The following is a 13,481-nucleotide window of genomic DNA, read 5'->3' as shown; positions in this document are numbered from 1 at the left end:
CACCTAAACTTAGAAGGAAGTTCATCATTTTCCTACCTGACGTTTGTCTTGATACAAGCAGATTTATTTCTTGAGACATTTCCTTGACACCAGACAAATAATACAATATGAGTAGAAAGAAGAGGAAGGGAAGCGCTACTAAGGTACACAATAGTACATTTTGGTAGATAGAAGGTGCTCTTTGGTAAAAGGGCTAAATTGGTCATCAAAAAGAAAGGAGGACCAACTCTTCGTATAATTAATTAAATTGCCTTTATTAGTATGGCATGTTCAATAGAAACAAAGTTTTTTTTTTAAACCGACTTGTTTTGACTGCATGGCCTTCGTACTCCCTGACCAAATAATACAATATATTGAAATTATATGTATATCGTCTCTTATTGCCAATACTGACAAAACACTGTAAATACAAAAAGGATTAAACATTGTTTTATTAAAGTGGCAGTTGGCATGAGAAACAATGTTGTCTAAATACAATTGCATGTTTGGTCTAGTTACATGAAGCATGGTAAATGTCTGTTTAATCTGATATATGATGTTATGAAATATTTCTCTGAAGATGGATGTGTTGGAGAGTTACTGCAGCTGTACCAAGGGGGATGGAGCCCATTATGATGGTCCTGGTCGGTCCTGAAGCTACGTTATTTATTTTCTCGTACGTAAATCCGTGTGCAAACCACGTCGTCTGCCCCAAAGGTCTGAAAAAGACAAAAGATGCCAGTTATCTCAACAGAAGTGCTTCCTGCTGTTGTACATCAGATGTTCAACCTTCAGGTAAGAACACAGGACCAATTTGTGTTCATCTCAAATATGACAACTGGTGTCAAGTGAGATTTAAAAAATATATATTTATTGTTCAAACTCTCATTGTGACAGAATGGAAGACTGCTTTAGCACACAACTGGTTGAGATTTCCTGTCCAAAAACAGTCAATTTGGCACATGGCATCTGCTACAGTATCAGTGAATTAATGAGGGAAGAGGGGAAATGATCAAGATGTGTGTGTGGGTGGCAGAGGTGCATCGAGCCCCCAAAGATTTATGGTACTTTGAGAGGTGCAGCAAGACTGCAACCGAACTTGTCAGCACCACAGATCATCATTACCCCAGCACCCAGGGAGGGAGGAAAGTAAGTATCATTCGGGTTTAAAGAATGGCGCTAAGATGGAGCCATCTGCCGTGTGCAGTGAGTGTCCAGGGAGCCATTAACGTGAGATGCGTCATGGTTCATTGGCGTTTTCTAACACAACATGATCAATGAGGCACATTATTGCGGGCAGACAGCCAGTAGATTTTAACCCTACACACACACACACCTCTGGCGGTAAAGGCCTGCATCAGGCACTGGAGAAGGGAAGGCCCCCGCTTCTTACATTGAGGTGTCAATATTTTACAGGACAACAGCATGGTAGATAACATGAACAGTGTCAGTCAGGAACACATGCAGTATCAGAGTAACTACAGGACAACAGCATGGTAGATAACATGAACAGTATCAGAGTAACTTCAGGACAACAGCATGGTAGATAACATGAACAGTGTGTCAGTCAGGAACACATGCAGTATCAGAGTAACTACAGGACAACAGCATGGTAGATAACATGAACAGTGTGTCAGTCAGGAACACATGCAGTATCAGAGGAACTACAGGACAACAGCATGGTAGATAACATGAACAGTGTGTCAGTCAGGAACACATGCAGTATCAGAGGAACTACAGGACAACAGCATGGTAGATAACATGAACAGTGTGTCAGTCAGGAACACATGCAGTATCAGAGGAACTACAGGACAACAGCATGGTAGATAACATGAACAGTGTCAGTCAGGAACACATGCAGTATCAGAGGAACTACAGGACAACAGCATGGTAGATAACGTGAACAGTGTCAGTCAGGAACACATGCAGTATCAGAGTAACTACAGGACAACAACATGGTAGATAACATGAACAGTGTGTCAGTCAGGAACACATGCAGTATCGGAGTAACTACAGGACAACAGCATGGTAGATAACATGAACAGTGTCAGGAACACATGCAGTATCGGAGTAACTACAGGACAACAGCATGGTAGATAACATGAACAGTGTCAGTCAGGAACACATGCAGTATCGGAGTAACTACAGGACAACAGCATGGTAGATAACATGAACAGTGTCAGTCAGGAACACATGCAGTATCGGAGTAACTACAGGACAACAGCATGGTAGATAACATGAACAGTGTCAGTCAGGAACACATGCAGTATCGGAGTAACTACAGGACAACAGCATGGTAGATAACATGAACAGTGTCAGTCAGGAACACATGCAGTATCAGAGTAACTACAGGACAACAGCATGGTAGATAACATGAACAGTGTCAGTCAGGAACACATGCAGTATCAGAGTAACTACAGGACAACAGCATGGTAGATAACATGAACAGTGTCAGTCAGGAACAAATGCAGTATCAGAGTAACTACAGGACAACAGCATGGTAGATAACGTGAACAGTGTGTCAGTCAGGAACACATGCAGTATCAGAGGAACTACAGGACAACAGCATGGTAGATAACATGAACAGTGTCAGTCAGGAACACATGCAGTATCAGAGTAACTACAGGACAACAGCATGGTAGATAACGTAAACAGTGTGTCAGTCAGGAACACATGCAGTATCAGACTAACTACAGGACAACAGCATGGTAGATAACGTGAACAGTGTCAGTCAGGAACACATGCAGTATCAGAGTAACTACAGGCACATCCCCTGCTGCCCGTCCTATTAAACTAAACTAGTCCCCTGAGATTTCTTCATGCTAATGAACACATCCTGGACTCTGTCTTACATCACTGGATACAGTAAAGCCAGAACATACGGTCTTCATTACTTTCTTTCCCCCAACACCCCCTCCCTCTTTCAAAGCTTCATTTCCTCATCAGCTCATAGATGCTTTGATGTGAGCCACCTGCATTTCCGTTTTCCTGGCCAGGTCCAGATTCCTTTGTCACCGGAAGGAGAGCAGAGGCTTGTTTTAGTGGAGGATGAGGCACTGCCCATTAGCTCCCTGGAATTAATGAACAAATTGTTCAAATTTAGATCCATTGGCCTGTGAGAACAAAATTCTGGGGTTATGTTTTTCGATGTGTGGGACCTGGGAAGAAGTGTATCGTGGCACCTTCTTTGTCATCCAGTGGGTTTTGCTGCATGTGGATGGGCAGATGCAGTGCATTGGGGACTTTCTCCATATTGCGGTAATTCAATAAGAAAAAGTCATGGTTCCCACCTTTTGAGACCCTACCAAGTTGAGCATTTAGTGAAAAAGTATTTTCCTCCACAGTAAAACACAAGATTGTGTGTCTAGCAGGAAACACATGTTACACTGACCCCCCCCCTCTAATATTGGACAGAACTCTGAGCCAACCTCATGATCCCATCTCTAAACAATCAGACAGTTGTCCAACAACGGCCTCACAGACCTATCATGTGGCTCAATATGCACAGAACTACACAGCCTTGAGTTGAAACACACACATTTCATGTTTGTTCATAGGATCTCCTGTTGCGAAGTCCAAGCATGCTATCCAGAAAGGAGTCCCTTACATAGAGGTTTTCCTCTTGATTTCATTCTGGGCTTTGTAAGAGTCAATAAAGAGGTTATCCTCATCATTTATAAACTGGAATCTAAGGTTATTGGCCCCATTTACTGTTGTCAATCAGTCTATAAAATTAAAACAGGCCAGAAGTTTACAAAAAGCACATCTTTTTAATATGAAAGCCAGTGCCGTGAAGAAGTCAAGAACAGTTTTTGATGGATGTAAGGACCTGGTATTTGAAGACCTTAATTAACAGCAAACATATATTTTTGTGCAGTATAATATCAGCCAGTACCAATATATCAAAGAACAAGCTTTGAAATCCCTTAGGAACCCTTTCAGAGGTGTTCGTAACAGAGCCAATAGTTTCTGAGTTAGGCTGTGCAGAGCAAAATCCATCATACGGAGTGTTCTGGTGGAAAAGCTTGTCTTAGCTTTGATGTCAAGCGTCTGTTTGAACCTACAGTATAATCTCTTAGGGAATAGTATGAAGTGCAGGCCTACTCTCTTTTGGGTTCAGAATGAAGTGTTAATACTAACAGTGTGGGGTACCAGTGCACCAAGTCTGGAACCAACAGGATGCGCTTCTACCCCCAAGCCATTAGACTGCTAAAGAGCTAATCAAATGGCTACCCAGACTACCTGCATTGACCCTTTATTTTTGCACCAACTCTCTTGCACTGACTCTACACACACACGGGTCTCTACACACACACACTGAACTCTACACACACACACTGGACTCTATACACGCACACTGGATTCTACACACGCACTGGACTCTACACACACGCACTGAACTCTACACACACGCACTGGACTCTACACACACACACTGGACTCTACACACCCGCACTGAATTCTACACACACGCACTGGACTCTACACACACGCACTGGACTCTACACACACACTGGTTTCTACACACACACTGGACTCTACACACGCACTGGACTCCACACACACACTGAACTCTACACACACACTGAACTCCACCCACACACTGGACTCCACACACACTGGACACTACACACACACTGGACTCTACACACGCACTGGACTCTACACATGCACTGGACTCCACCACACACTGGACTCCACCACGCACTGGACTCCACCCACACACTGGACTCTACACACACACACTGAACTCCACCCATACACTGGACTCTACACACACACTGGACTCTACACACACACTGGACTCTACCCACACACACTGGACTCCACCCACACACTGGACTCTACCCACACACTGGACTCTACACACACACACTGGACTCTACACACACACACTGGACTCTACCCACACACTGGACTCTACCCACACACTGGACTCCACCACGTACTGGACTCTACACGCACTGGACTCTACACGCACTGGACTCTACCACACGCACTGGACTCTACCCACACACTGGACTCTACACACACACTGGACTCTACACACACACTGGACTCTACCCACACACTGGACTCTACCCACACACTGGACTCTACACACACACTGGACTCCACCACACAATGGACTCCACGCACACACTGGACTCTACACACACACTGGACTCTACACACACACTGGACTCTACTGGACTCTTTAGCCATGTTATTTTCTACTCCCTGTATAAAGCCATGTTATTTTCTACTCCCTGTATAAAGCCATGTTATTTTCTACTCCCTATATATAGCCATGTTATTTTCTACTCCCTGTATATAGCCATGTTATTTTCTACTCCCTGTATATAGCCATGTTATTTTCTACTCCCTGTATATAGCCATGTTATTTTCTACTCCCTGTATATAGCCATGTTATTTTCTACTCCCTGTATATAGCCATGTTATTTTCTACTCCCTGTATATAGCCATGTTATTTTCTACTCCCTATACAAAGCCATGTTATTTATAGCCATGTTATTTTCTACTCCCTATACAAAGCCATGTTATTTTCTACTCCCTGTATATAGCCATGTTATTTTCTACTCCCTGTATATAGCCATGTTATTTTCTACTCCCTGTATATAGCCATGTTATTTTCTACTCCCTGTATATAGCCATGTTATTTTCTACTCCCTGTATATAGCCATGTTATTTTCTACTCCCTGTATATAGCCATGTTATTTTCTACTCCCTGTATATAGCCATGTTATTTTCTACTCCCTGTATATAGCCATGTTATTTTCTACTCCCTATATATAGCCATGTTATTTATAGCCATGCTATTTTTTACTCGTTATTGTTATTCAGTGTGTATTTATTCCTCATGCCACTATTTATTATTTGAATCTTTCACTTTCTCTCTGCATTGTTGGAAAAGGACCCATAAGCAAGCATTTGCTTTGTTTCAGTGCACAAATAGATAAAACGGAGGGGGCCTGACATGACAGCCTTGCCTACTGCCTTTCTTTAGTCACAAACGTCCTCACCAGTATGAGTTCATCTCCCCTCAGCTCTCTGGTCCAGAAGGTCCTTGGGCCGTTGCCATCCAGGAGAGTCTGCCTGCAGTACATTTTGCTCTCGGTCTCCCATGTGGCCAGGCTCTGTTGATATGAGTGTAATGCAATGAAGAGGGTCCATGTCAATACATCCATGTACTTTCCTGTCCTCACTTATCGAAAGGGGATCTGATCTGAATGAGTGAACATGGGCTGCGTCTCAATGTAGCTTCCTCTCCTTGTCTCCTTTCCTTCATCCGTACAAATGCTATCTGAATAGGATTGGGACATTACCATTACATTGTATGGGAGCAGACTACCTTTACATTGTATGGGAGCAGACTACCTTTACATTGTATAGGGGCAGAGACTACCTTTACATTGGATGGGGGCAGAGACTACCTTTACATTATATGGGGCAGAGACTACCTTTACATTGTATGGGGGCAGACTCAGAGACTTTACCTTGCACTTCCTGCCATCTACTGTCTCCTCATTGAACTCCTGGCCTATGAGGAAGTTGATCTCGGTGGTGCGCACGGTGGTGGAGGTCTTGATGTAGAACTGCTCCCCATTCTGCCTGATCTCCACGTGAGGTTTGGACGCCGCGGCACCAGCCACCTTCCTCAACATAGCATTGACCCCTGTGGGCAAATAACACGTCATTACGCTAACTTTAAGGGTCATAAGTGCTGCATAACCAATTGCATGTGTCATTGATCAGTTTTGACTTTGTCAGGTTATGACAACTGACTGTACACAACCTTGACATGCCACTGGGTTGAACCCATGGTGACAATATGGCTTCACGGGGCTATCGTTTGACTTGTACTGACATTTGGTATGACATGTTTGTGCCTATCCTCACCTATAATTCAAGGATGAGTACAGATACATTTCTGTCTCCTCCTGGCGCCATTGATAGAAGGAAAGCAATCCTGAATTCCACTTTCAAAGGTGTAGGTTGTGCTTATTTACAAGAGGAATGCATAGTGGCAGTGTTACCTATTTGTGACAAAGTCCTGGTAGACAGAAGGTTCTTGAGAGTGTGAGAAGAAATCAATGGTGCACTGTAGGTATTCAAGTTGTTATATACAGAGTTCTCAAGGCAAGCAACTGCAAATGAGATGGTTATCAGCAGATGTTTCAAATATGGGTGGATGCTATGACAAGGTGATGAAAACAAGGAATGCTGGAGTCATTAGTTTTGTTTAGCTCTCCTGCAGACTGATGGATTCCTCCAAGAAGTTATTGTGGAGCTAGTTGGCTCTGTCACACAGTTACAATTTAACCAATTGGATGAGAAAATGTCTTGCTGTTTCCATTCATTCCCCTCTGCATTGGTTTTCAGAGCGGCTCTCTCTCAAATACGGTATCCTTCAGTACTAGTCTTATTGCTCTCATTTAAACAATCGGTGTACTTGAGTTCCCCAGAGGAGAGGAGTTCAATCTCTTTACCTTATTTTCTCCTCTCATCTCTTTGTTCCACGATGAAAAAATAAAAACTACAGCACCAAAAGTCAAAGTTTTGTCCAAGCCAATACCAAGCCAGATTAAGTGAGATCTCAGTGCAGTCACAGGAGATGTATTTGAGAAAACATACACAGTGAATTGTCTCATCTATTCCACACCAGCTGGGCTCAACAGTGCAGCGTTGGGATGATCCACCCTCACTGCTTTCACTGAAAAGATGACTATTCTATGGCAGGAAACAGCACGCAAGATCAAGCTGATTTGTAATATGTAAGTGCATTATAATATGTATTACATGTGCACCTTGTGTACATTTTCATTTTTTTTTATTTTTATACATGCCCAACTCAGTTGACTTTCGGGAATATCAACATGACAACATAAAATGCATCTCAAATGAACAAGGTACATGGATTAATGTATGCTGGGATGATCCTAAAACTGATGATATATGCGAAACTCAAAGATGATCAAGATGTCACACACCCTGTGGCCTCTCCCAAATATTGTTTTCTCAAATATTTCCCCAAATAATTAGAACACAGATGAAAATAATGATGCGTTTGGTAGTCGGACACAATAGAGAAAGAACAGTTAGGATTTTGATAGTATATTGTTAAGTATTTATTCTTTCAAATAGCTCTTAATGATAGAAGGTAAGAACTATAGACGTCTTACCAAGTGCTTTGAGTAGTTCATCAAAATTTTCACTGCTTCTCATTTTCCAAGTGCCTGCGAAATTGGTCATTTTCTTGGGAAGGCTCGACGTGTACCGGTCTCTCTCTGCCTCTTGATATGCTCTGTATCTCCTCAGCTCACTGTCCCACTATCCCTCCCCTACGCTCTCCCTTTCACCCTCCCTCCCTTTCTCTCTCTCTGTAATAACCCCTCACAGCATGCTCCTCTCTCTCTCTCTCTCTCTGTGTGTGTAATAACCCCTCCCAGCATGCTCCTCTCTCTCTAGTCCTGTAGTGAGTGAAATGTCCTCCTCTTAATGACCATTTTAAATGACAGATGGACAGGGGTTCAGGTGGTCTCGTTTCAAGCCTGCAATATAAATAGGACATTTAAATGGAATGAATTTCAAAGAAAAGAACCATGGATGTCACCATCACAGCAATATAATAAAGCGTTGAGAGCGATCATGATTTCCAATATAAACCAATATTGTAGTTGTGATAAAGATCTAAGATCTTTCTTTGATAAATGATGGGAGTCAATGTCCATCTAACGTTCATCCCATTGACAAGCCCTCTCTCTCCCTGGATACAGCTGAGGATCAGACTAAACATGCATTCAATATATTTCCCATTAAGTCCAATTCAACTCAAGCCCCCCCCTCAACTCACCAACTCACTCCAACAGCCCCCCAACACAGAATGAGAGGCCCCGATAGCTTCACTCACTCCCCCTCCCATCAAGTCTGATTTGTTCTCTTTCTGATGGGTCTTCATCAATCTCTTTGACAAAGTGGCTTCCAGACAGCAGTTGATAATTCATGTATAGAGCAGAGCAGGGAGCACTCTGTCATCCCTCCAGGAAGTGTCACGTTAAAAAGGCTCCCATCTATTTCCCTATGCATGCTGGTCCACCACAGTTTGTCTCATCAATCAATAGATTTGTCTTTAGCCTTTGGGTGCTGTTTTTCTTTGAACACACAGAGAGCAGTAGGGGAAAGAAAATCAGAGAAATGGTTTGATTTTCTGTGTTAAGCGTTGAATGAATGACCCTTTCACGAGGTTCGCGCAGCTTTGTTTTAGTTTTTTTAGTGAGTGGACTTATTTAATTATTAGTATCATGCTGTGAGGGGAGAAATACACATTAAAGGGATAATTCACCGATTTGATAAACATTTTCTAATTTTGAAAGTATTCTGTTGGTTGTGATGAGACAATCCATAGACATTTGAATGACAAAATATTTCAAACAAATGAATGGGTGACAGCTTAGTCAAGATGTTCATCCTCCCTGAAATCTGTATGCACAGTTGGGACTATGACGTCGTTTTTGTTTAACTTGGCAAGTCAGTTAAGAACAAATTATTATTTATAATGACGGCCTACCCCGGCCTCCCCTAACCCGGACAACACTGGGCCAATTGTGCGCCGCCCTATGGGACTCTCGATCACGGCCGGTTGTGATACAGTCCCGGGATCGAACCAGGGTCTGCAGTGATGCCTCTAGCACTGAGATGCAGTGCCTTAGAACTAGTTAACCATACACTCTTAAAACATTTTTTTTTTTAAAGAACCAAAAAGGGTTCTCTCTTGCTTCACCTTTAGGGGCGAAATATATGAAATAAGCGATAGAACACTCTTTGGCTCTATATAGAACCTTTTTCCCCTAAGACTGTATATTGGATTTAAATTAAACAAGACTCTTTTCTAATGGATCCTATCCATCTCACCTAATATCTAGCAACACAGATACATGACCTTGTGTGTCAGAACGTCACTTCCAAATAGACATACTAAGGCCCCCCAGTCACAAGAACATCTAGGAGACATTAGCCATTCAGAGCAGCGAATCGCATTGTGCTCTCCCAAAATGTCTGCTAACCCAACTCAGACCCTTTCAAGCCCTGGGGCTTTTTCTATGGACTCCTAAAGGACTAGCTTAAAGACCCCCTCTATCGTTCTCTTAGTGGTCATTTGTCATGCTTAACCTTAGTTATGGCAGAATAACCAAGGTGAGTCTGCCATCCAATCGTGATATTTTAATGACCCAAGTTAGTGAAACAAAACTGCCGCACAAAACCATCAAAGAAACCTGGGTCCTATTCATTAGTACAAGTCTAGTCTCTCCCCATTTCTCTCCTTTTTCTTCTGTTTGGTTTCTAGTGACTCTCCATTATGTTGGAGCCATGTGATGTGATCATAGCAGACGTTTGAAACGAGCCACTCGGTTATCACAACAGAACACACTATGTTAAACAGCAAGCCTGTGTGCTGCCTGGATTCCTTAAAAAAAATAAAAATAATTTCGGGTCAAGTTTGATATTAAAATTCCAGGCAGTAGTCTATATATTTTGAATGTGCTTAATTATTGTCTTCATTGAAGTCAAATTACAGTCCCTACTCACCCTAGGGGAGCATGGATTTACAAAACAAGCCTCTATAGAGGGTAGCCTTGTTGCCCATAACAAGTGCCCTTTCCAATACATGACAGAGTATTTGAGACAGAAATACTAATGTACATAAATGAACCTAGAAGGCAAGTAAGATGTAAACCACACTGAAGAAAAATATAAATGCAACATGTAAAGTGTTGGTCCCATTTCATATGCCCAAAAAGCTTATTTCTTTAAAATGTTGTGCACACATTTCTTTACATCCCTGTTAGTGAGCATTTCTGCTTTGCCAAGATAATCCATCCACCTGACAGATGTGCCATATCATGAAGCTGATTAAACAGCATGATCATTACACAGGTGCACCTTGTGCTGGTGAAAATAAAAGGCCACTATAAAATGTGCCATTTTGTCACACAACACAATGCCACAGATGTCTCAAGTTGAGGGAGTGTGTACTTGGCATGCTGACAGCAGGAATGTCCACCAGAGCTGTTGCCAGAGACTTTAATGTTAATTTCTCTACCAAAAACCTTCAACATCATTTTAGAGAATTTGGCAGTACGTCCAATTGGCCTCACAACCGCAGACCACGTGTATGTCGTCATGTCGGTGAGCAGTTTGCTGATGTCAACGTTATGAACAGAGTGCCCCATGGTGGTGGTGAGGTTATGGTATGGGCAGGCATAAGGTACGGACAACGAACACAATTGCATTTGATCGATGGCAATTTGAATACACAAATACCATGACGAGATCCCGAGGCACATTGTGAGACCCATTTATTTTAAGGTATCTGTGACCAACAGATGCATATCTGTATTTCCAGTCACGTCACTCAGTAAAATCTTTGAAATGGTTGTGTTTATATTTTTCTTCAGTATCGTTTGAACCTTTGCTATTGTCCAGAGAAATATCAAAATATATTTTTTTTCTCTCCAATAAATAACGTCAGAACATTTCTTTTAAGACAATAATATATTGACAGATTCAAAGAAATGTACATTGTGCAACCACACGTTTGAGCTGGAAGTGATTAAGTTAATACATAGATTGCACTCAGAGGTTTACTGCCACAATACACAAAGGGACATGCCTCATCTTGTTCTCTGCCTGGAGTCCTCATCTCACATGGCTTCCTTTAAAGAGCACTTCACTGGTGGTCCAGCACACTGACAACAAATCCCTCCCAAAGTACCAACCCTGAAACCATCAGAAAAGTCATTTACTCAACATTTTAAACTACAACAGTTAGCATTTCACAATTGGCCAACAACCTTGATTGGTCAGTACAACATTAGTTGAATATTGCTAATATTGCCACAGCAGCAATGGTAAATACCAGGGTCAAACTATTGAATATTGGAGTTGAGGTGAAGACAATTGGAAACAATGTGCTTTAACAGTATCATATACAGGATCACATCACATATTTCTTTAATTCACAATAAGATGGCTGCCCTAAACACCCCAAAGTTACATGTACTACCTCTAATATAATAACTATATCATTTACCAGCTACTTTATTTTGTGCTGGGAGTACCTTGTCCGACCCCAGGCTCAATTGCCTAGAGAGCTGGCTGGGTGGACGAGATTAGGTTGGGAGGACTAAAGGGGAGGGTCTTTGCAAGTGAAAAGTCAAAGAAGAAGAGGAACATGTGCCCTAATTGGTTGTTTTGTCCTGTGTGTTTGAGCTGAACTTGTGTATGTAATTGCTGTTGCTACCTCCTAGAACTAAACCTGATAAAGGCTACAGAGGGCAGCTGTAAACAGATTGAAGAGCATCTATCCTATTACTAAGACAGAGAATACATAGACAGTGATGGATCAGTCCAGTGTTCATACCGAAGGAACCAACTAGTGCTGAGCGATTACTTTTTGAAGTTGGTTTGGTTTGAATTTATTTTTTAAATGACGTTTTCTTTAATTTTTATTTTATTTTTTACATTAAATGCACTGCGCATTATGTGGTTTGAATACTGTAACACAGAATAAAACCATTAAAAGTCCCATGACAGTAGTGACTGCCCATTACCGCTTATCACTTATTAAGCATAATTTATTCACGATTTTAATTCAATATTTCATTTGTTTTAAGCCTATTTAATGTCTTTATTTCATTCCAAGTCATGTCATCTTTACAGAGCTGCTGCCCAGGCTGTCTGACAAACTCACTATTTGAGTAGTTCTTTAAAGTAAACAGGGCATGTTTTTATGGAAACTACAACTCCATTGCACAGTTCGGGCTTGATCTGATTTATCTCTAGAAAAACTGTGCATAGCGCTCAGACAAAAAAACAACTAAATGGAATACAAATAATTCACCAGACATTGGTCAATTAGTTGACCATCTCACAGTCAGGTCTGTTAGGTAATGTTGGTTCTGACCATCTCACAGTCAGGTCTGTTAGTAATGTTGGTTCTGACCATCTCACAGTCAGGTCTGTTAGGTAATGTTGTTCTGACCATCTCACAGTCAGGTCTGTTAGGTAATGTTGTTCTGACCATCTCACAGTCAGGTCTGTTAGTAATGTTGGTTCTGGTCATCTCACAGTCAGGTCTGTTAGGTAATGTTGGTTCTGGCCATCTCACAGTCAGGTCTGTTAGGTAATGTTGGTTCTGGCCATCTCACAGTCAGGTCAGTTAGGTAATGTTGGTTCTGGCCATCTCACAGTCAGGTCTGTTAGGTAATGTTGGTTCTGGCCATCTCACAGTCAGGTCTGTTAGGTAATGTTGGTTCTGGTCATCTCACAGTCAGGTCTGTTAGTAATGTTGGTTCTGACCATCTCACAGTCAGGTCTGTTAGGTAATGTTGGTTCTGACCATCTCACAGTCAGGTCTGTTAGGTAATGTTGGTTCTGGTCATCTCACAGTCAGGTCTGTTAGTAATGTTGGTTCTGACCATCTCACATCACAGTCAGGTCTG

The 13,481-nt window shown here is 41.9% G+C and overlaps 1 protein-coding gene across 1 annotated transcript; it reads right to left on the bottom strand.

Moving 5' to 3' along the window:
• Nucleotides 1–238: 238 nt before the first annotated feature.
• Nucleotides 239–9,575, bottom strand: LOC109877038 (cellular retinoic acid-binding protein 1). The gene is made up of 4 exons (XM_031816679.1): nt 8,163–9,575; nt 6,477–6,655; nt 6,003–6,116; nt 239–698 (listed from the first exon to the last, which is right to left on the bottom strand). The coding sequence occupies exons 1-4, from the start codon at nt 8,230–8,232 to the stop codon at nt 642–644; spliced, it is 420 nt and encodes a 139-aa protein (XP_031672539.1). The 5' UTR covers nt 8,233–9,575; the 3' UTR covers nt 239–641.
• Nucleotides 9,576–13,481: the final 3,906 nt, after the last annotated feature.

Source organism: Oncorhynchus kisutch, unplaced genomic scaffold (genome assembly GCF_002021735.2).
Source record: "Oncorhynchus kisutch isolate 150728-3 unplaced genomic scaffold, Okis_V2 scaffold852, whole genome shotgun sequence".
In the NCBI taxonomy this organism is placed as follows: Eukaryota; Metazoa; Chordata; class Actinopteri; order Salmoniformes; family Salmonidae; genus Oncorhynchus; species Oncorhynchus kisutch.
Note: the sequence above shows the minus strand (reverse complement) of the source record. Positions and strands in the feature narration are given on the sequence as shown.

What these genes read in the sequence shown, in the direction of transcription:
- LOC109877038 (XM_031816679.1), bottom strand. Translation starts at nt 8,232, where the DNA reads ATGACCAATTTCGCAGGCACTTGGAAAATGAGAAGCAGTGAAAATTTT. An exon ending in TAGATGGCAGGAAGTGCAAG is followed by an intron (nt 6,117 to 6,476) that starts GTAAAGTCTCTG and finishes TCATATCAACAG; the next exon opens with AGCCTGGCCACATGGGAGAC. An exon ending in GGGGAGATGAACTCATACTG is followed by an intron (nt 699 to 6,002) that starts GTGAGGACGTTT and finishes TGTCTTTTTCAG; the next exon opens with ACCTTTGGGGCAGACGACGT.